Here is a 23177-nt window from a genome sequence, read left to right as displayed (position 1 = left end):
TTTTCACAAATCTATACAAGAGGGCAGAATATGGAAGTCTATAAAAATTTCTTATTACCAATAACTTGCATCAATGTTTTCAGTAGCCTCTATCAAAAGCTCCTGCTTGCTTGTTGTGAATTATGCTCAGGTGCACATATTTCCAATTCAACCATGAGGCCTTTTTGAAGCAAGTAATGTGTATATCAGTATTGACTTATATGCTGCCCCTGTCTTCATGTTGTTGCTGGACATATCTTTTTTAAAATGTGTGTTGGTCACCTAAATCATCAGAAAAATTGCCCCCCCTGAGAATTTTTTCAGGAGCCGCCACTGTTCCAGTGCAAAGACTATTCTCTAAAGAGAACTAGGGGAATTCAAAGACCCGTAGGAAAACATGCCTGTTAGATGTTCAGTACACTCAGTGACAATAAGAACCTCAGACAGAAAAAACTTGGCCAACTTGACCTCTGACCCATGACCTCCATGGGGTCTCTTGAAAGTAAAAAAATAAAAAATGGGCTACAGACTTGGATTCTAATCCTACACCCACACAGGTATTCTAATGAATTCTGTATGAAAAACCCTCTGTGTCTGCATAGTCTCTATGAGTGTCACTGGGTGTTTCCTAACCCGACCAGCCCCTGACCTGACAGGCCTAACAGAGTTATTACGTTTAATCTGTTCACCTACAACCACCACTGGTGGGTCACTGTCCACAATCGGTGGATAGTCAAGGTAAAGGGTTCTGTGACTGTTGCTGGAGCTTGTGCTACCAGCGGCATCTTCAGAATGCCTTTCTTCTTCAGAGGGTTCGGACATTTCTTCTCCAAAGGTTAGCTCTGACATGCGTGGTGAGCTTTGAGGATCCCTCGTCAGTGGCCCATCTTCCATCACATCTGGGGTTACTTTTTCAGAGTGCTCCGGCTGTGCTTCCCCCAAGGTCTGTTCTGATACCCACACCCTAGTCCTCTCACCAATGTCCATTTCTGGTATATCGTTCATGGATGAGTCCTCCATCTCCTCACTCGGATCCTCACGGTCTCCCGTATTAGGTGTCTCCAAGGCAGTGTCGGGGAGAGGCAAGAAGTTTACAGGCATTATCAGATTACGGTGGACCGTTCTCTCCTGGCCAGTTGACATGTTCTGAATCTTGTAGATGTGGATGTCACTATTCTTCTCCGTAACAATATAGAGGTTTTTCTCCCAACGATCCGCCAGCTTTCTCTCTTCCACGTTCACCCTTATTCGCCAGCAGCACCCGATCACCGACCTCCACTGGAGCTCCTCTGATCTTCCTGTCGTAGAGGCCTGCATGCCTCTTCAGCTGTTTGGTTGCCGACACCTGTACCGTCTCCATGGCCTCCCTCAGGTCTCTCGTCAGGGACTTGATGTACTCGTCATAGTCTACAACCTCTGAGTCTTGCAGCACAGTACCAAACATCATGTCGACAGGCAGACGTGGGGTTCTCCCAAACATCAACTGGAAAGGGGCGTAGCCCGTGGTTTCATGGACTGTACAGTTGTAGGCGAAGGTCAACGACTTCAGCTTCTGGGGCCACCTGTGCTTCGCTCTCGCAGGTAAAGCCCTGATCACGTTTCCCACCGTTCTATTGAACCTTTCGACTCCCCCGTTCCCCATCGGAATGTAGGGAGTTGTGTGCGACTTCTGCACTCCTGCAGCACTCAACAACTCAGCAATCAATTTACTTTCAAAGTTGGCCTCTTGGTCAGAGTGGATACGACGAGGAAAACCATACACACAGAAGATGTTGTTCCACAGCTGAAGTGCCACTGCTTTAGCTGAATGGTTCGGACACAAGAAGGCATGGGCCATCTTAGTAAAATGATCAGTGACGACCAGAACATCCGAGGACTTGTTGTTGGAGTCTTCAGCAGACCAGAAGTCCACACACACCAACTCGAGGGGCTCAGTCGTGATGATGTTCTCCAGTGGAGCTCTGGCCTCTGGCTCGGGGGCCTTACTGAACACACACCTCTTGCAGGTCTTGACATACTCTCTCACATCTGATTCCAGACCATGCCAGAAGAACCTCTGTCTCGTCAAGTACAAAGTCCGCTGTTGCCCCTGATGACCGGCTTCATCGTGGACACCCTTCAAAACTGTTGCCCTCATTGAGGTGGGTACTACATACTGGTACGTCTTCTTCTTTGACAGCAAACTTTTGGTAACGCAATATAGTACACCCATTTTCAGAGTGAGCTTCTCCCAGGTCTTCAGAATCCACAGAGCCTCGAGTGGTTCATGGCCACGTTCCCTCCTAGAAGGTCTATGGCCCCTGTCCACGTAGAAGACAACTCTGGCGAGTGCGTCATCCTGGCGCTGCTTTGATATCAGGTCGTCACGGGATAGCACTCTCACATCTGACATCTCAGATTGTGCCAGTGACTGAGTGAGCTGAGGCAGTAGCAGCGCACAGTTCTGTAGACCAGCCTCCCCTTGTGACCTCAGGACTGCTGACACCGCTTCCTTTGACAGAGAACCAGGAGAAGGATAGGAGGTAGATTGGCAGTCCATGACAATTTCACAGGCATCTGCCACAATTAACGGTGAGCAGCTTTCGAGGTTGAATGGGTGGTTCGACCAGCGGAACACATCTTGCACCTTCTCAGCACGTACTCCCGCAGCTTCTTCCAGCAAGGCCTTGTATGGAACCCTTGTGATGCGGTGGAGAGCACTCGGCTGCACAAATGGCTGTATACTGAGTGCATCAGCAATTACATTTTTGGGACCGGGGATGTACTTGATGTCAAACTCGAATGGAGCGAGTTTAGCAACACATCTCTGTTCACAGGCGTACAATTTGGGCTTGGACAGGATGTACGTTAATGGGTTGTTGTCTGTCCATACAGTAAAAGGCTTGCCCCTTAGCCAATGACTAAACTTCTCACAGACGGCCCAGCGTAAAGCAAAAACTCTAACCTATGGGCAGGATACTTTGACTGTGCATAAGTAAGTGATTTGCTAGCGAATGCTACGGGTCTGGCTGCAGACCCATCCTCTGGCACCTGGGAGAGGACAGCACCTAATCCATTACTAGATGCGTCTACAGACAGCAAGAAAGGTCTACTAAAATCAGGGTGGGCTAGCATGACCTGATCGAGGAGAGCTTGTTTCAACTGACTAAAGGCCTGTTTGCACTCACCAGTCCAGTCTGCTGCTGTGAGTTTCCAACGTATTCCTCTTTTCCTCTTGCCTTTCACATGGCGTGGTGCCTTCGTCCCCGTTGTCAGCCCATGCAGCGGCTTAGCGATGGTGGAGCACCCCTCAATGAACTGCTGGTAATAAACTATCATTCCGAGAAAGGACCAAATCTTCCCCTGGGAGGGCACGTCCGTGTTATCCTCCATGAGATCCTTCTCTGTCATCCCTGCAATAGCCTTCACTCTTTCTGGGTCTGTGGCCACACCTCCTTCACTGATGACATGCCCCAAGAACCGCACTGACCTCTTCATGAAATGGCATTTCTTTGGAGACAATTTCAGATTATGGACTTTGAGACGCTCAAAAACTGACTCCAAGCGTTGCAATCCAAGTTCTTCAGTCGGGGCAAAAACCAGCACATCGTCCAGGTAGCATAGAAGGCTAGAAAAATGTTGATCCCCAAAAATGCTCAATATCATCCTCATGAATGTAGCTGGGCTGTTGCATAGTCCTTGTGGAAGACGGTTATATTCATATAACCCAAAAGGAGAAGTGAAGGCTGTAAACTTCTTGTCGTCTTCATGCACCTCCACATTGTAGCAGCCTGAGGTCAAATCCATTGTAGAGAAGAAGGCATTGCCACCCAAGGCCGCCAGAGCATCAGCTTGGTGAGGTAGAGGGTGAGCATCCTTTACGGTGCGAGCATTGAGCCATCGGAAGTCTGTACACAGTCTCAGATCACCAGACTTCTTCCAGACCAGCACGAGCGGGGAGGCATACTCACTGCTGGATTTCCTGATTATCTCTCGCTCTTCCATCTCATCCAAGGCCTGCCTGAGCTTGTCATAATGGTTAGGGGAGAGCCTACGGTAAGGTAGACTAAAAGGCTTAGTGTCACTGAGTCTGATGCGATGGACATATCCAGTAGCCTTCCCGCAATCTAGTTTGTGCCGGGAGAAGATAGACTCGTAGCGGGCTATAAGCTGAACTAGTCTGGCCTTACACTGTTGCGACAACTGAGTGGACTCAATGTCAATGTCACCTAGCCCTAACTCGTGCAACACCTCATTTGTCACTCTGTGCGGTTTGACGGTACTGTCAACGGTCAAGCTATCTCCACTACCATTGTCAATGTCCGGATTGTCCTCCATTTTGTGTACCTGCTGCACCAGGGGAACCGGTTCGACAGTGGGCCCATCCATATAGTCAGTGTCAAAGTCCTCTAATGCCATGCAAGGAAAAACGTCCGCTATCTTGGCATTGCGTCTCACTGTTACTGGCTTTGGTGAGGGATTGATAACTTTGACAGGGACCCAGCCATCGCTCCATAATGTCGCTACTGTTCTCCCCACTAGAATGTTTTTTGGTCTTGAGCGTGCCCTCGTAGGCTCAATAACGACAGCACTGTCCGCGGATACATTTTGAGGCGTACACAGCCGGCCCCAGACTAAATGTTCCTGCATAGGCTCCAATGTGACCACCCGCTTCAGCCTTACTGTGCCCACTCTTTCTGGTACTTCGGTCTCTTTCCATCTCTCCACATTAGCCAGCAGACGGAATAGTTTTTCATCTCCATTGTGTTCATATGATGACATCTTCTCCCAGAAGTCACCAGTCGTCTTCAGCTCCCTGATGAGGTGTTTTATCACATTGCTGCCTAGGATGAGCTCATCACGTTGGCCATCCACTACTAGAACAGGGACAGAGACACTGCTGCCATAAACAGACAGATTCAATTCACAAACACCTACAGGCTTGGTCTTCAACCCCCCGCAGCCAACCAACACCACTTCAGTCGGACTGAGGGAGCCACTCTTGAGCACACCTACTTTCTCAAGGCGTGGCACCACTGTTGAGCTCAATGTGCATGCCATAGAACCACTGTCAATCATAGCGCTCACCTCTATAACATCCCCCAGCAACACCCTAGTATAGAAGAGTTCATCGTTGTGGAGCACTCTCTGTGTATTTTGCATAATGACTTCCTGCGTCAGTGTGGTGACCAGTGGGGCCAGCCGCAAGGGACGTGGAGCCTTGCACTTCCTCTGGTACTCCTCCAGCCTGCCATGGACCTCCGCAGCCGTCCACTCATGCAATGGTTTGCACATGAATATCAATGACAGCTCTGGGTTCGGACAGTGCTTGATGAACATGACAGTCAGAACACGTGATGGATTGTCTAGCTCCTTGTTCTGCCTCTTCAAACAGTCCTCTGCCACCTCTATGGCCCTGTTCAGTCTGATCCAGTAATCGAATGGAGTCTCCCCTTCCATTGGCAACGTAGAATAAACATCAGCTAGGGGCATGTCGGAGTTGATTGTGTCACTAAAGTGATGCTTCAGAATGTCAAAAACTGGTCTAGGGCCCTGGCTTAAGTCAACTGGGTTACTGCGTAGGCTTACTCTTACCACGTCATGTGCCCGCCCTGACAGCTTACCCAAAACTTCATCTGACCTCTCCTGCCCACCATAGCCCTTCTTCTGCATGTACACTAACATGATCTCCTCCCACTAATGCATTGTGCATTCCTCTGAACCATCCCCCTTGAAACAGACTGGTTCCCTGACATCATTTTTCACCACTACATTTAGACTAGAGCTGGCCCCAGCCTTGGTACCACCAACATTATCAACCTTCTGTCCCACCCCATCTCCCATAGCCTTTGATTCCAAATAAGAGGCAATATTTTCACCTATGGAGTAACCTATCTGCTTAACAATGCCCGCCAGGAAATCCATAGACACATCCTCCATCCTATGACTAGATGAAACTGGCTCGAATGCACTGAGTTGAGGTAGCTCTAAATCATGTGGAAAGCGCACACTTGCCTGTGCAGTTGGCCTGGCCAGAGGTGTGGAAGCAACTGGAGAAATATTTGCCCCCCTACCCACTGGCGGTGAAGGGTTAACCATGAAAACTCCCCTACCTCTCCCAAAACTTTCCATTTAAAATCAATTTGATCGCTTCTACAAAATCAGCTTGACCATAATGCACTCAAAATAAAAGTTCAGTAGTAGTTGTCTAACAAGACCAAGAATCAACACAGAAAAGTAACAAGAAACGCCTTAATAAATAGTTGTCGCCACCGTGTGGTAGAAATTGGCGTCGCCCTCACGTTAATTGGCTTCGGAAGGTTACTAGCGTAACAGCACAATTACATCACTAAATAATCATAGCATCACAACATACAAGTAATAAACAGTACATTATATTTCCCCCACTCACTCATGCTACCAGGAGCTCACTGAGAATTCCACTTGTGCAGAAAGCGAAACCTAGGACTCTGGCGTGCATCAGCAACCACAGTACTTCTTGAAGCCGGGTCTCGGATCCCTCCACGTGACCTCCGGCGAAAACAAGAAGACGAGTCACGACACCAGTGTAACAGATGTATATCGTACTCTCCTTGCGTTGTGTTTTCTCCTAATAAATCACATCAGCCAGTGGTCCCAGTTGAGCATTATTTATTTATGTTGTTAAATGGGAAACAGCACGTTAGTTGTGCAGGGCTTAACGATATTGATGGCTGTCGATGGCAAAATCCCTTGCATCACATTTTCATACTGGGAAGACCTGACGTTCGCGATCTCCCCCTTGCATCACATTTTCATACTGGGAAGACCTGACGTTCGCGATCTCCCCCTAGCTCAAGCGGGACCAATCACAACACGCCTTATTGTCATCAGAGTTGAACCAACCAATAAGAATGCTTGAACATTAAATACACATTTCTTTAGAGGCAAGTGGAAACATAACCAACCCTGTTACATTCTCCCCTGCTGAATTACACTTGCATACTATAAAGAAACAAAATGAGGTATGCAATACCTTGCAATACATATGTCACCAAAGATTACAGTGCAAAGACTATTCTCTAAAGAGAATTAGGAGAATTCAAAGACCCGTAGGAAAACATGCCTGTTACATGTTCAGTACACTCTTTCTCCTATAGTCCACGATCAGCTCCTTGGTCGTATTGATGTTGATGGACTGCTAAGTCACTGACTTCCTACCTTTAGGCTGGCTGACTCTCTCTCTCTCTCTCTCTCTCATAGATCCACCTCAGTCAGTGAACATCACCCTTAGTGAGGCCTCTAAAGCCACAGTCTTCCTATGTGTAGCAGACAGCAACCCACAACCCAACTACACATGGAGCAGGTTAGTTAAATCCAGTTTAAATGTAAGTATTAGCTTCACTTGTTAAGACGTGATATCTAAATTAGCTTGAAGCTTCAATATGTTCATATCTAAAGGACAGTTGTTGAATTATGCTGGCAGTCAAATCATGCATTTGTCTTTCACACACACACGCACGCACGCACACACACACACACACACACACACACACACACACACACACACACACACACACACACACACACACACACACACACACACACACACACACACACACACACACACACACACACACACACACACACACACACACACACACAGTCACACACATGCTGTACACTCAGCCCCTCTCCTCCTCTCTCTCTCCCCCAGAGTGGGCCAGCCATGGCCTGGGTCTTCAGTGAGAGCAGAGGGAGACATACTGCACCTCCTCAGTCTCAGCTCTGAGCTGAATGGTCTCTATGTCTGTGAGGCCTCCAACCCCTACGGACGAGCAACTGGCTCCCTCTATGTACACACATCCTCTGGTGAGAAGCACCTGAGAGAGACACACGCGCGCACAGACATACACTCACGCTATTCAGACTGGTTCCTTAACTGGTTGAATATACTGTTTTTTATGTTGCTTATAATTGTTATGCGATATATTGATTGGTTGGTTGGTTGATTGATTGCTTGATTTATTGAATACTTTATTGTCACCTAGGGAAATTTGTCAGGCAACAATACAGGCATTCCTGGCATACACATAAAACACATACAGTACCAGTCAAAAGTTTGGACACACCTACTCATTCAAGGGTTCTTCTTTATTTTTACTATTTTTTACATTGTAGAATAATAGTGAAGACATCAAAACTATGAAATAACACATATGGAATCATGTAGTAACCAAAAAAGTGTTAAACGGATCCTACAAATTGCCACCCTTTGCCTTGATGACAGCTTTGCACACTCTTGGCATTCTCTCAACCAGCTTCATGCAATGGTCACCTGGAATGCATTTAAATTAACAGGTGTGCCTTCTTAAAAGTTAATTTGTAGAATTTGTTTCCTTCTTAATGCGTTTGAGCCAATCAGTTGAGTTGTGACAGAAGATAGTCATATTTGAAAATAGCCCTATTTGGTAAAAAAACAAGTACATATTATGGCAAGAACAGCTCAAATAAGCAAAGAGAAACGACAGTCCGTCATTACTTTAAGACATGAAGGTCAGTCAATATGGAACATTTCAAGAACTTTGAAAGTTTCTTCAAGTGCAATCGCAAGAACCATCAAGTGCTATGATGAAACTGGCTCTCATGAGGACCGCCACAGGAATGGAATACCCAGAGTTACCTCTGCTGCAGAGGATAAGTTCAGTAGAGATGCCTGCCCGACTAGAATCACTACTCTCGGCGGCTCTGACTTAGTATATGTGGACAACTACAAATACCTAGGTGTCTGGTTAGACTGTAAACTCTCCTTCCAGACTCACATTAAGCATCTCCAATCCAAAGTTAAATCTATAATCGGCTTCCTAATTCGCAACAAAGCCTCCTTCTCTCATGCTGATAAACATGCCCTTGTAAAACTGACTATCCTACCGATCCTTGACTTCGGCGATGTCATTTACAAAATAGCTTCCAACACTCTACTCAGCAAATTGGATGTAGTCTATCACAGTGCAATCAGTTTTGTCACCAAAGCCCCATATACTACCCACCATTGTGACCTGTACGCTCTCGTTGGCTGGCCCTCACTACATATTCGTCGCCAAACCCACTGGCTCCAGGTCATCTATAAATCCCTTCTAGGCAAATCCCTGCCTTATCTTAGCTCATTGGTCACCATAGCAACACCCACCCGTAGTGTGCGTTCCAGCAGGTATTTCTCACTGGTCATCCCCAAAGCCAACACCTCCTTTGGTCGCCATTCCTTCCAGTTCTCTGCTACAAATGACTGGAACGAACTGCAAAAATCTCTGAAGCTGGAGACACTTATCTCCCTCACTATCTTTAAGCATCAGTTGTCAGAGTAGCTTACCGATCACTACACCTGTACACAACCCATCTGTAATTAGCCCACCCAACTACCTCATCCCCATATTGTTATTTACATTGTTATTTATTTTGCTCATTTGCACCCCAGTATCTCTATTTGCACATCATCTTCTGCACATCTATCACTCCAGTGTTAATACTAAATTATAATTGTAATTATTTTGCACTATGGCCTATTTATTACCTTACCTCCATAACTTACTACTACTAACTCTGTGTTATGAACGTACTTTGGCACGCGTAAACAAGATGGCGTATTGAATAGAAATCGGTACAAAACACCTCAAGATAAAAACATAATATTCAAAATCAGTAAGTTAGACTAAATATTAGCATTTCATATATTCGCAGTTAATATAATTCAATCTGGATAATAACAGAAATATGATCATAAGGCTAGAGAAATATATCGACAAATATTACTACAACAAGCAACACCCAAACATGACTGAAGACAAGCGTGGAGAGCCGATCCCCAAAAGAAAACGCGACTCATCGACAGATACAGATGATATATGCTTTTCACCACTAGGTATGGTAAGTGTGGAAAGCGACCTGTTGAAGTCGATAAATGACAAATTGGGCATATTAGAATTGGTCAGTAAAGACGTAAAAGAGTTGAAAGCGAGTCTTCAAATGAGTGACGAAAAAGCTTTGGTAATGGAGAAAGAAACCAAAGAAATAAAAGTGACAGTCTCTAAAATGGAAACGGACGTTAGGGAATTAAAAAAGGAGAACAATCTTCTGAGAGAAGCCTTACTAGACATCCAAACTAGATCGATGAGGGAAAATCTAGTACTTACGGGTATTCAGGAAAAGGAGGGAGAAATAACAGAGAATATTATGAAGGACTTCCTGCATACAGCGCTACAAATCCCACTCGAGGCTGTCGATAAAATCCAACTCGAACGTGTACATCGTTTCGGAAAAAGAGGACAGAAATATGAGCGCCCAATCGTTGCCAAATTTGCTTTTTTTAAGGACAAAGCTATGGTGAAAAGCCTGGGAAAAGACTTGCTGGCACGAAAATAGGCATGAATGATCAGTTCCCGAAGGAGATTGTAGAAAGGCGCAAAGTTCTGTATCCAATCTTCAAGGAAAACAGATTAAAAGGGAAACGTGTTGCACTAGTGGTGGATAAATTATATATTGACAACCAAATGTTCAGAGACACAAAGACTACTCCATGGCTATTCTAAAAGTTGTAATGGAGGAGTCAAATATTGGAGCACCTGATACTAGCAATGATAGGGATTGTAATATTAAATAATATTTATAGTAAGTATAGTATTTTATAAATGGATAAAACGATATAACAAGCAGAATAATACATCTTTATATACAAATAATTAGAACATGGATTTTTTTGGCGGGAGGTTGTTGTTTTGGCGGATGGTTGTTGTGGTTGGTCCTGTGTTCTCTCTGGCGTCCTTTCCCCCTTGCAGCAGATGTGGATGCGGGTGCGTTTGCACGCTCGGCCCATTTCTTCCGCAGTCAACCATGTGGTGTGCATTTTTGTGTTTGAAAAGGTACGGCGTTAAGTGAGTGAGAGGGGAAATGGTTGCATATCCCAGAGCCGACCGGGGTCTATGAACAGGGGTAGTGAGAGAGAGAGCTTTCAATTTTGTGTAGATGAGGGATATACATTTTTAAATATAGTATACATCTAATCTAATTATTCATTGTCCTATCATGATGGAAAGATCCCTAACCCTATAACCTGGACACCCACCTGAGCGACCCATACACCAAAGAGAAGTTCCCATCTATTTTATGGACCTGCTGTGAATATGCAGCCTAAATAGAGAAATAAATGCGGTCAGAGACCTACTTGAGCAGCACCGCCCCCTCAAGATTCTGAGCCTGACTGGCAGGGTTGGTCCTACAAAGCCAGAGCCCCCTGATGGGAGAGCATAATATACAAGGAAATTCTCAAAGCTGCTAATGAGAACCTTGACGACCTTTTACCTAGCTGGTGGGGATTCCGGTGGGGTACGCCCACCCAGGTAGTGGCAGTGCTGGCAACACTGGCTGCAGTAACCCATGGGGAGGGGGTCACACTCGGACAATCAGAGAGGGGGTTTATCATTGTGGCCCAGGTGGCACAAAATAATCAAAGGTCTGACCGCATGGAGATGCTTGGGAAAATGGTTACAACAGGGGATCAGAGTGTTTGTGTCTCAGGTGAAGAGGGTGGATCTGATCTCCATCACCTAGGACTTGACATAGATTAAGTAGATTAATCAAATCTCACATTGTTATCAATTTCTGCTCAATTTGCATGCTGTCTCAATCAGCTTTAACTGTATGTGCACTCGTAGATCAAGTTATTTCTCGAGTTGGGCTCTGGGATATAACAGCCGTTGAGTATCGGATTTTATGGTGGATTGTGGAGGAGGGGGGTTGAGTGTGTTGGAGTATGTGAGTATGTGCGTGTGTGCTGGTCTGGCATCTGTTGTGGGGGGGGTGGGGATGTTGGGGGGGGGGGTATGGGATGGACCGCAGGGATTATTTGCTAGGATAATAATTGCTTGTCAATGAATTAAATGTAATACAATGGCAATCCTGGTTATATGTTAGAATCCTATGCGTGAACTGCAGACATTATTACGCATATTAATTGATAATGATGGAAAATAGGATATGCATAATAAAAATAATAATAGTTATATAGATAGATATATATATATATATATATATATATATATAGAGGTGAAAGCATTGGAAATGCTTTTGGCAGTTAACCTGCTTCTGTTTTGTGGGTGGCACTGTGTGCTGTTTTCGATGGATGGGTCCTGGCCTCTCGGGGCCTTAGGGATACGGAGGGACGTGGGGGGGATGCTGATCACTGGGATGACGGCTCAACTTGGGATGGGGAGGGGCTTTAGCGGGGGAATTAGTGGAGAACAATTGAAGGGTTACTCCGTAGCAATGCAAATATCACGGTACAGCTATATGGACACTCAATCATTACGCTATTTTTTATTGGTAAATTTACAAACATATATAATGATAAATAGACTTGAAACTTGTATCTCATTATGGTGTATGGTGAAATAAGTATAGCCAGTTATAATTGTAATGGCTTAGCTGATAATAACAAAAGAAGAACAATATTTACATGGCTCAAAGAGAAGGAATATAATATCTATTGTATACAGGAAACTCATTCAACAATTCGAGATGAAGTAGCGTGGAAAAAGAATGGGGGGGAATATACTTCTCCCATGGGCAAAGAAATTCAAAAGGGGTGATGATATTAATTAATAGTAATTTCGATCCGAATGTGCAAATTGTCCAAATAGATACGCAAGGTAGATGGATTATTTTAAATATGGTATTGGACCATAAACAGATATGGCTCATTAACCTTTACGGACCAAATAATGATGATCCACAATTCTTTGACAATATATATAATAAATTATCAAGCCTGCAAGCAACTCAAGACAATATTATTATGGTGGGGGATTATAATACTGTTTTAAATAGCTCAATGGACCGAAAAGGAAATCACACCACAAACAATCACCCACATGCTCTTAAGGAAATTGTGAATGTCATGGATACATTAGAACTAGTAGATATATGGAGGCTTAAATATGCTGATCTAGTGAGATATACATGGCGGAGACTGAATCAAGCTAGTCGTCTTGACTTCTTTCTTATCTCATTCTCGTTGGCACCAAAAGTAAAAAAAGTGTTGATAGGGGACAGAATGCGGTCGGACCATCATATAATAGGCATATACATTACTCTGACTGAATTTCCACGTGGGCGAGGATATTGGAAATTTAATCAAAGCCTATTAGATGATAATTTATTTATAATTAGAACAAAGGAATTTATAACTGACTTTTTCCAACATAACATAGGTACAGCGAATCCCCTTATTGTATGGGACACCTTTAAATGTGCCTTTAGAGGCCATGCAATTCAGTACTCATCTCGAAAACAAAAGCAATTTAGGTCAAAAGAGTGTATACTAAGAAAGGAAATAGAAAGTCTAACAGAACAGATAGATGGCAATAAAAACTGTAACATAGAGGCTCAGAATAAATTAGAGGAAAAACAAAAAGAAATGGAAAAACTTATTCAAGAAAGATCAAGTGTAATATATTATAAAAATAAAGCAAACTGGATGGAAAATGCACAAAATTCTTTTTTAATCTTCAACATAGGAATGCTACCAAAAAGAACTTAATGAAACTGGTTACAATTGACGGAGTCACCCATAATTCACCTAATGATATTTTGAAGGAAGAAACAAAGTATTTTAAGCATATGTTTTCTTTTCAGTCGCCTCCATCTCCTCTAACTGAAGCTAATTGTAGAGATTTTTTTCCTATTGATAATGTCAAATTAACAGCCACACAGAAAGACTCATGTGAAGGTGAAATTACAGAGGAGGAACTTCTGGATGCAATTAAAGACTTTAAGTCCGGGAAAACTCCAGGGTTGGATGGCATACCAATCGAGGTATACCAAACCTTTTTTGATATACTAAGAGGACCGTTATTAGCATGTTTTAACCACTCCTATGTAAATGGTAGATTATCTGACACTCAAGAAGAAGGTCTGATCTCATTATTACTGAAACAGGATACAAGTGGAAAATATAAAGATCCAGTCCATTTACAAAATTGGAGGCCCCTTACACTTCAGTGTTGTGATGCAAAAATCCTAGCAAAATGTATAGCGCATAGAATTAAAAAGGTATTGTCGGATATTATTCATTCTAATCAGACAGGTTTTTTACATGGAAGATACATTGGAGATAATATAAGGCAAGTATTGGAAACAATAGAACACTATGGAAAATATGGGAAACCAGGCCTGCTATTCATAGCAGACTTCGAAAAGGCATTTGATAAAGTTCGACTGGAATTTATATATAAATGCCTGGAGCATTTCAATTTTGGAGAATCTCTTATAAAATGGGTCAAAATCATGTATAGTAACCCTAGGTGTAAAATAGTAAATAATGGCTATTTCTCAGAAAGTTTCAAACTGTCAAGAGGAGTGAAACAAGGTTGTCCACTATCGGCATATCTATTTATTGTGGCCGTCGAGATGTTAGCTATTAAAATCAGATCCAATAATAATGTCAGAGGATTAGAAATACAGGGCTTAAAAACAAAGGTGTCATTTTACGCAGATGATTCATGTTTTCTTTTAGATCCACAACTAGAATCCCTCCACAGCCTCATAGAGGATCTAGATACATTTTCTAACCTCTCTGGATTAAAACCAAATTATGACAAATGTACTATATTACGTATTGGATCACTAAAAAATACAATTTTTACATTACCATGTAGTTTACCAATAAAATGGTCTGATGGTGATGTGGATATACTCGGAATACATATCCCAAAGGAAATAAATGATCTCACTTCAATACATTTTAATAGAAAGTTAGCAAAAATAGATAAGATCTTACTACCATGGAAAGGAAAATACCTGTCAATTTGTGGAAAAATCACCCTGATTAACTCTTTAGTATTATCCCAGTTTACCTATTTGCTTATGGTCTTGCCTACGCCTAGCAAACAGTTTTTTTAATTATATGAGAAAAAAATATTCAATTTTATTTGGAACGGCAAGCCAGACAAAATTAAAAGAGCATATTTATATAATGAATATGAATTTGGAGGACAGAAATTATTACATATTAAAGCATTAGACCTATCACTCAAATCTTCAGTCATCCAAAAGTTATACTTAAATCCGAACTGGTTCTCAAGCAAATTAGTAAGATTGTCTCACCCACTGTTCAAGAAAGGCCTTTTTCCCTTTATTCAGATTACAACCTCTCACTTTCAGTTATTTGAAAAGGAAATAATCTCCCAAATGTCACTATTTCTAAAACAAGCCATAGAAAGTTGGTTGCAATGTCAATTTAATCCTCCAGAAACGACAGAACAAATAATGCAACAAATATTGTGGTTAAATTCAAATATACTAATTGACAAAAAAACTTTATTTTTTGACAGAATGTTTAAAAAAGGCATAATCTTCGTAAATGATATCATTGGTAGGACTGGTGGAGTTATGTCGCACATGCAGCTAACAAAAACATATGGAAATGTCTGCTCTACCCAAAATTACAACCAAATAATTGCAGCCTTACCGCAAAAGTGGAAGAGGAAAGTTGAAGGGGGGAGAAAGTAAGGAACTTGTCTGTCGGCCTTGCATTAAAGAACATAATTGGTTAAGGAAAACTGTGATAAATAAAAAAAGTATATCAGTTTCACTTAAGGACCAAAGGATTGACAGCAGTCCCATATAGATTGCAAAATAGTTGGGAAGAGATCTTTGACGTACCGATCCCATGGCATAGTGTTTATGAACTGACACGCAAAAACGACACCGGATTCAAAAATTAGAATCTTTCAATTTAAATTATTATATAAAATTCTTGCTACCAATAGAATGTTATTTATATGGGGGATACAATCTTCCCAGCTCTGCAGATTTTGCTGTGAAGAGATAGAATCATTAGATCATTTGTTTTGGTTCTGTCCATTTGTAGCTTGTTTTTGGACACAGGTCCAGGAATGGCTAAAGGATTGCAATATTTACCTGGAACTAACCTTGCAGATAGCATTACTGGGTGATCTGAAAAGTCATAGTCAATCAATCAATAACATAATAATACTTTTAGCAAAAAAAAATATTTTTAATTCACAATCTGTAGAAGCAATGAGAATAGAAAGGTTCAGAACTTTTGTAAAACATCACAGTACGGTTGAAATATATATGGCAAATAGAAATCCTATATGGATGGTGTTAAGAGATAGATGGGAGGTATTGAATAGAGTTGAAGGGTTGGACTAATAACAACAAATAATAACAAAGATAGCTAATAATGTAAGCATACTGTGTCCATAATAAGTATATAGGTTGTATGTTGGGAGCTTTTGGGAAAGAGCACAGTTAGAAAGATATGGCATTTAGAAGCAAACCGGATGGACATCATGAAAATGATCGGAGAGGTTGAGAGTAGAAGAAGTTCAGGAGCAAAAAAATAAATAAATATATATATATATATATATATATATATATATATATATATATATATATATATGATATAGAATTATTGTCAAATTAACTCTGTCCATAAGGTGTAGATAGTAAGTATAGACCGGAAGTAGAGGCCTGGGCGTTGTTGTTCACTAATTTACTCCAAGTAGGGAAAGGATGGTGGGGTTGAAAAGTAATAAAGGGGAATATATATATAAAAAATATAAAAAAACATGGGGGATTGGAAGTGATGCAGACAATTACATTGATAGAAGATACAATCTATCTGCAATATTAAGCTGATCCACCCCCCCCCCAAAAAAAAAAAAAAAAAAAAAAAAACTCTGTGTTGTTGTTGTTTTTCTGCACTGCTTTGCTTTATCGTGGCCAGGTCGCAGTTGTAAATGAGAACTTGTTCTCAACTGGCTTACCTGGTTAAATAAAGGTGAAATAAAATAAATAAATACAAATTAAATGCTTCACAGAGTACAAGTCACAGACACATTTTAACATCAACTGTTCAGAGGAGACTGTGTGAATCAGGCCTTCATGGTCTAATTGCTGCAAAGAAAGCACTACTAAAGGACACCAATAAGAAGATGAGACCTGCTTGGGCCAAGAAACATGTGCAACGGACCTTAGACCGGTGGAAATTTGTCCTTTGGTCTGGAGTCCAAATTTGAGATTTTTGGTTCCAACCGCCGTGTCTTTGTGAGACACGGTGTGGGTGAACGGATGATCTCCGCATTTGTAGTTCCCACCGTAAAGCATGGAGGAGGTGTTATGGTGTGGGGGTGTTTTGCTGGTGACACTGTCTGTGATTTATTTAGAATTCAAGGCACACTTCTCCAGCATGGCTACCACAGCATTCTGCAGAGATACGCCATCCCATCTGGTTTGGGCTTAGTGGGAATATAATTTGTTTTTCAACAGGACAATGACCCAACACACCTCCAGGCTGTGTAAGATATATTTTACCAAGAAGGAGAGTGATGGAGTGCTGCATCAGATGACCTGGCCTCCACAATTCCCCAACCTCAACCAAATTGAGATGGTTTGGGATGAGTCGGACGGCAGAGTGAAGGAAAAGCAGCCAACAAATGCTCAGCATATGTGGGAACTGCTTCAAAACTGTTGGAAAAGCATTCCAGGTGAAGCTGGTTGAGAGAATGACAAGAGTCTGCAAGCTTCAAAGGGTGGCTATTTGAAGAATCTCAAATATAAAATATATTTTGATTTGTTGAACACTTTTTTGGTTACTAGATGATTCCATATGTGTTATTTCATAGTTTTGTTGTCTTCACTATTATTCTACAATGTAGAAAATAGTAAAAATAAAGAAAAACCCTTAAATGAGTAGCCGTGTCCAAACTTTTGACTGGTACTGTATATGAGATTATGAGAAATGTGATGTAGCATGGATAACAATGTTGAGCCAGATGCTCACTTATCTTTCACTGCATGTGTTAGTATCAGACGTATGTCCTCATTCTCCTTTCTACAGGAAGGTATAACCACTAACTAAGATGGTTATGATACACACTTATCTATTTGCTTTCTGCAGGAAAGTGTTTGCATCAGAGCCATGATGCTTGTTTGGGCAATACAATTATATGTAATTGTAAATGCAGACTGTTTCTTATATTAACTGTATCCCCTCTCTCCTCACAGAGACCTCTGCTGCCTGTTGGGTTCTACTCGTTGTCATTCTATGTCTGATTGTTGTTGCTGCTGCACTCATATGGTACCGGTGGAAATACGGACAGTTTCCTTGGTAATATCAACTACTCTAATATTATGAACATAATTTTGCATTATGAAAACATTTCCTTTTCACTAGATGATTGGCTCAAATTCATATGATATTTTTTTCTGGACGATATCTCAGGAATTCAATCATGGCCAATCACCAGTTCCAGGCACCGCCACAGGTATGTGACTATGTTAAAGTAAACCATTGTTGCGTGATTAACCTATCACATCAGCCACTTTTTGCTATGTAATAGAACTGTTATAATGTCTGATGACAAGGTTGAGGAAGATGAACCTGGGACGTCTGGGTTCTAACACTCCAAACCAGGAAGGCGGATAAGGAAGAAGTATCATGATGTAAGGAACACATATTATGATTTTTTAAAAATATTTTTAAAATATTACAAAAAAATATATTTTGTTGGAGCTATTGTCTATTCATGAGGTATATTTATTGTTCTATTTTAAATAATATTTTAAGAATGACACAAGTATTGGTCTTCACAAAGTTCGCTGCTTCAGTGTTATGAGATATTTTTGTCAGATGTTACTATGGTATACTGAAGTATAATTACAAGCAAGTGTCAAAGGCTTTTATTGACAATTACATTAAGTTTATGCAAAGAGTCAATATTTGCAGTGTTGACCCTTCTTTTTCAAGACCTCTGCAATCCGCCCTGGCATGCTGTCAATTAACTTCTGGGCCACATCCTGACTGATGGAGGCCCATTTTTTTTTGCTTGGAGTTTGTCAGAATTTGTGTTTTTTTGTTTGTCCACCCGCCCCTTGAAGATCGACCACAAGTTCTCAATGGGATTAAGGTCTTGGGGGTTTCCTGGCCAAGGACCCAAAATGTTGATGTTTTGTTCCCCGAGCCACTTAGTTATCACTTTTGCCTTATGGCAAGGTGCGCCATCATGCTGGAAAAGGAATTGTTCGTCACCAAACTGTTCTTGGATGGTTGGGAGAAGTTGCTCTCGAAGTTACCATTCTTTATTCATGAAAGTGTTCTTAGGCAAAATTGTGAGTGAGCCCATTTCCTTGGCTGAGAAGCAACCCCACACATGAATGGTCTCAGGACGCTTTACTGTTGGCATGACACAGGACTGATGGTAGCGCTCACCTTGTCTTCTCTGGACAAGGTGTTTTCCGGATGCCCCAAACAATCGGAAAGGGATTCATCAGAGAAAATTACTTTACCACAGTCCTCAGCAGTCCAATCCCTCTACCTTTTGCAGAATATCAGTCTGTCCCTGATGTTTTTCCTGGAGAGAAGTGGCTTCTTTGCTGCCCTTCTTGACACCAGGCCATCCTCCAAAAGTCTTTGCCTCACTGTGCGTGCAGATGCATTCACATATGCCTGCTACCATTCCTGAGCAAGCTCTGCACTGGTGGTGCCCCGATCCCGCAGCAGAATCAACTGTAGGAGACTGTCCTGGCACTTGCTGGGCTTTCTTGGGCGCCCTGATGCCTTCTTCACAACAATTGAACCTCTCTCCTTGAAGTTCTTGATGATCTGATAAATGGTTGATTTGGGTGCAATCTTACTAGCAGCAATATCCTTGCCTGTGAAGCCATTTTGTGCAAAGCAATGATGAAGGCATGTGTTTCCTTGCAGTTAACCATGATTAACAGAGGCAGAACAATGATTTCCTGTACCACCCTCCTTTTGAAGCTTCCATTAACTCAATCAGCATGACAAAGTGATCTCCAGCTTTGTCTTCGTCAACATTCTCACCTGTGTTAACGAGATAATCACTGACATTAAGTTAGCTGGTCCTTTTGTGGCAGGGCTGAAATGCAGTGGAAATATTTGGGGGGGATTAAGTTAATTTTCATGGCGAAGAGGGACTTTGCAATTAATTGCAATTCATCTGATCACTCTTCATGACATTCAGGAGGATATCATCAAAACTGAGGCAGCAGACTTTGTGAAAATTAGTATTTGTGTCCTTCTCAAAACGTTTGACCATGACTGTAGATTGACATAGGCTAGTGCTTTTACTGTTCATTAGGCCTACTCATCTTGTTGGCTGACGAAAAGTAAATGTGGACAGTTCTTCCAATATCTTCAATATGCGCCTCGGAATTGGATAAGGATACGCACAGTTGCGTCCCCGATGTGTCTGTCTTCACTTGTAGCCTGTGAGAAAGACCCGATTACGTGACGGGCATTGGCTAATAAGAATTGAGCTATTTGAGAGAGCCATGTGAGTGAGAGGCGCTTCGGAGCACGCAGCATGAAGGGAGAAGGGAATTACAATTATTATATTCAGCCTAAGGGCACAAAGGCCACTGGCTGCAAAAGGTATGGATTTTTTTAGGGGGCATTACGGCCACACAAAGGGGATGCCGCTGGGAAATTTGAAGCATTATCAAGTGCTTGTCAAAATGTCAATGAGAGACTGTTGAAGTGTGTACAGCCTGCACAAAAAACTAAGCAGAGCTCATGCCTTTCATGCGACTTTAAAAAAAATCTTAATTAGAGTCGCATCATGCAGTCTTAGAATGAATTAAAAATCATAACATATAGCCCAACGTTTGTATCACAATGAAATGTACATAGATAACTCTAAATTAAGCATATAGGAGGACCTGTTTCTTTGTTAACTGCTCAACACAGAATAGCAACATGTGCACACTCCCTCAAATTGTTTGGAGAAATTATCCTTTCTATTTTATTCAGGTTTCTTCTATTTTATTCTTCATACTATAAAACACTATAAAATATTGCCATGAAATTCTAAGCAAATCTTGTCTGCTAAATAAACTAGTGTAGCCCACAGCCATATGGCATAGCCAGATCAGGACCTAACATAAGGACAACTCAGAGTATGCTATTCTCTTCTTCTGTAATAGACTACATTTTCTACATATCATGTTTCTTTAGACCTGTCTAAAATAAATAATGTATTTATTGTGAAGGTGTAGGCTATTTTACATGGATTTATTTGACTTTTAAAAATGTAGATGTTCCAAAGGTCTGCATCAGTGTCTTATAGGCTATGTGTATTAGCCAGGAGATGCTAAATGTGTTTATGTTAATTCACGGTCAATTACTGTCAATAACCGTGAGACCGGCAGTTATTTGCTTGACAATCACCGGCTGATGACTGCCACAGCCCTATCCACGCATTAACCCTATCCCTGATTAACCCTACGATATTTGTTGTTTTAGCCTAGCATTAGTGTAGCATTGCAGTTTTTGTCCACCAGTAGTTACTGTAGGTAGTTAGAATGCAGGTATTTTCACTACATTAGTAGTTACAATGCAGGTATTTTCACTACATTAGTAGTTATAATGCAGGTATTTTCACTACATTAGTAGTTACAATGCAGGTCTAGTTACAATGTTAATCTTTTCACTAAATTAATAGTTAGAATGCAGGTTAGAAAGAGACTGTTATGTCATGCCATGTTCAACGTTTACTCAAGGCCTTGCTTTGGTTAGTGCACTGTGAAGTCCTTGTATTGACTAACCTGTGCCCCCACACAGGTTAGTACCCCCTGTACTGGTACCCCCTGTATATAGCATCGCTACTGTTATTTTACTGCTGCTCTTTAAATTGTTTGTTATTTTATTTTTTACTTCACTTATTTTTCTTAAAACTGCATTGTTGGTTAAGGGCTTGTAAGTAAGGATTTCACTGTAAGGTCTAAACCGGTTGTATTTGGCGCATGTGACAAATACAATTAGATCTGTTTTGATTTCAGCCTTGGAACTAGAAACACAGGGACAAGCTGTTTCCTGTGGGGTCTTTGTGGCTGTGCTCTGTCTGCTTGATTGATGATATGGGAGTGGCTCTTATAGACCACATGGGGATTCAAGGCAGATTCATTCCCTCCAGAACCATCAACTGTGTTAGCCTCAATTTCCTCCCAACCCCATCTTCCAAAATACATGACATCTTATCAAGTTAAAACATTCCTAAAGATTAACCTAGTATGCCCACCTGCCTTTTTATCAACAAGAAGAGACAGGTGTGTGGGTTTAGGGGTGGTAGTGGTTGGTGTGTGTGTACAGTACTAGTCCGTACATTTCTTTGTGTTGGTGTTATTCACACATACTGATTGGTTGGATGCTTATTAAACCTATACTATACTGAGTGGGGCATGCATTTCGTTCTTCAGTGAAATGAAAAATAATTCAATATCTGTGGTGACCAGGCGCTGTAGTGAACAGTAGCTGTTAGACCACTCTAGGGGGGGTGAAGTTAGGGAAAACCCCAGTTTTGTTGCAATCCCCAAACTTGCATCAGAGAACGTCTGTTAGACGATTAGCAGTTGTTTCCTTCCTGAGAATATATTTTTTAACAACACTTTAGTTTCAGTGCTTTTGATCATACTGTAAACTGTTAAATATCATGCAGAAGTTTGAGTCTGTTATAGTGACCTATTATTATTGTATTGTCATTATTATTATTATTATTATTATATGTTATTATTATTATATATTATTATTATTATTGTTATTGTTATTATATTTAAGTGTTTTGTGCAGTATGTAAAGAATTGCTAGATTTATAAAAAATGTATTTAACCTTTATTTAACTAGGAAGATCCATTGAGGCCAGAAAAGGGAGACCTGGCCAAGAAGGATCAGCAGTAAATACAAAAAAACCACATTGAATTCAACAGTACAGTGCATATACAGCAACAACATGACTCCCTCACATGACTCTGTTCCCCGGAGATGGGGGGGGTTTCCCTTTGGGATGTGTAACCAGTGACAGAGGGGTGATACAGAGAGATTGATGAAAAACCAAACATAAAACAGTAAAAAGAACTAACAAGAGAAAGAGATATCAGAGAACAGACATTGAAGCTCTCTTCTTTTCCTCAAAGAAGTCACTGTTTACCAGCCTCCGCCCTCTACACCATATTCAGAACTGAATGCTAGTAGCTAAGCCTCCAGCCAGGTTCCCAACTTGAGTATTATGCTGTTACTCTGAGAACTGAACCCATGTAATCTAATATGGACTAGTGGCTGTGATGGAAAGTCCCGTGACGTCATCCCTATGGAAACGGCAGAGATCAGTAGAGCATGGGAACGCCTCTAACTCATTCACATGGCT

The 23177-nt window shown here is 41.6% G+C and overlaps 1 protein-coding gene across 1 annotated transcript in view; it reads left to right on the top strand.

Annotated features, from left to right (window-relative positions):
• Window positions 1–18417, top strand: part of LOC123481708 (nectin-4-like) — a 28046-nt gene extending 9629 nt beyond the window's left edge. Inside the window, exons 5-9 of the mRNA XM_045206459.1 lie at window positions 7201–7303; window positions 7655–7809; window positions 18022–18124; window positions 18239–18281; window positions 18382–18417. Coding sequence (XP_045062394.1) covers window positions 7201–7303; window positions 7655–7809; window positions 18022–18124; window positions 18239–18281; window positions 18382–18417 — 440 coding nt within the window. The remainder of the gene's footprint in view (window positions 1–7200; window positions 7304–7654; window positions 7810–18021; window positions 18125–18238; window positions 18282–18381) is intronic.
• Window positions 18418–23177: the final 4760 nt, after the last annotated feature.

The sequence above is a fragment of the Coregonus clupeaformis genome, chromosome 23 (assembly GCF_020615455.1).
Source record: "Coregonus clupeaformis isolate EN_2021a chromosome 23, ASM2061545v1, whole genome shotgun sequence".
Lineage (NCBI taxonomy): Eukaryota > Metazoa > Chordata > Actinopteri > Salmoniformes > Salmonidae > Coregonus > Coregonus clupeaformis.
Note: the sequence above shows the minus strand (reverse complement) of the source record. Positions and strands in the feature narration are given on the sequence as shown.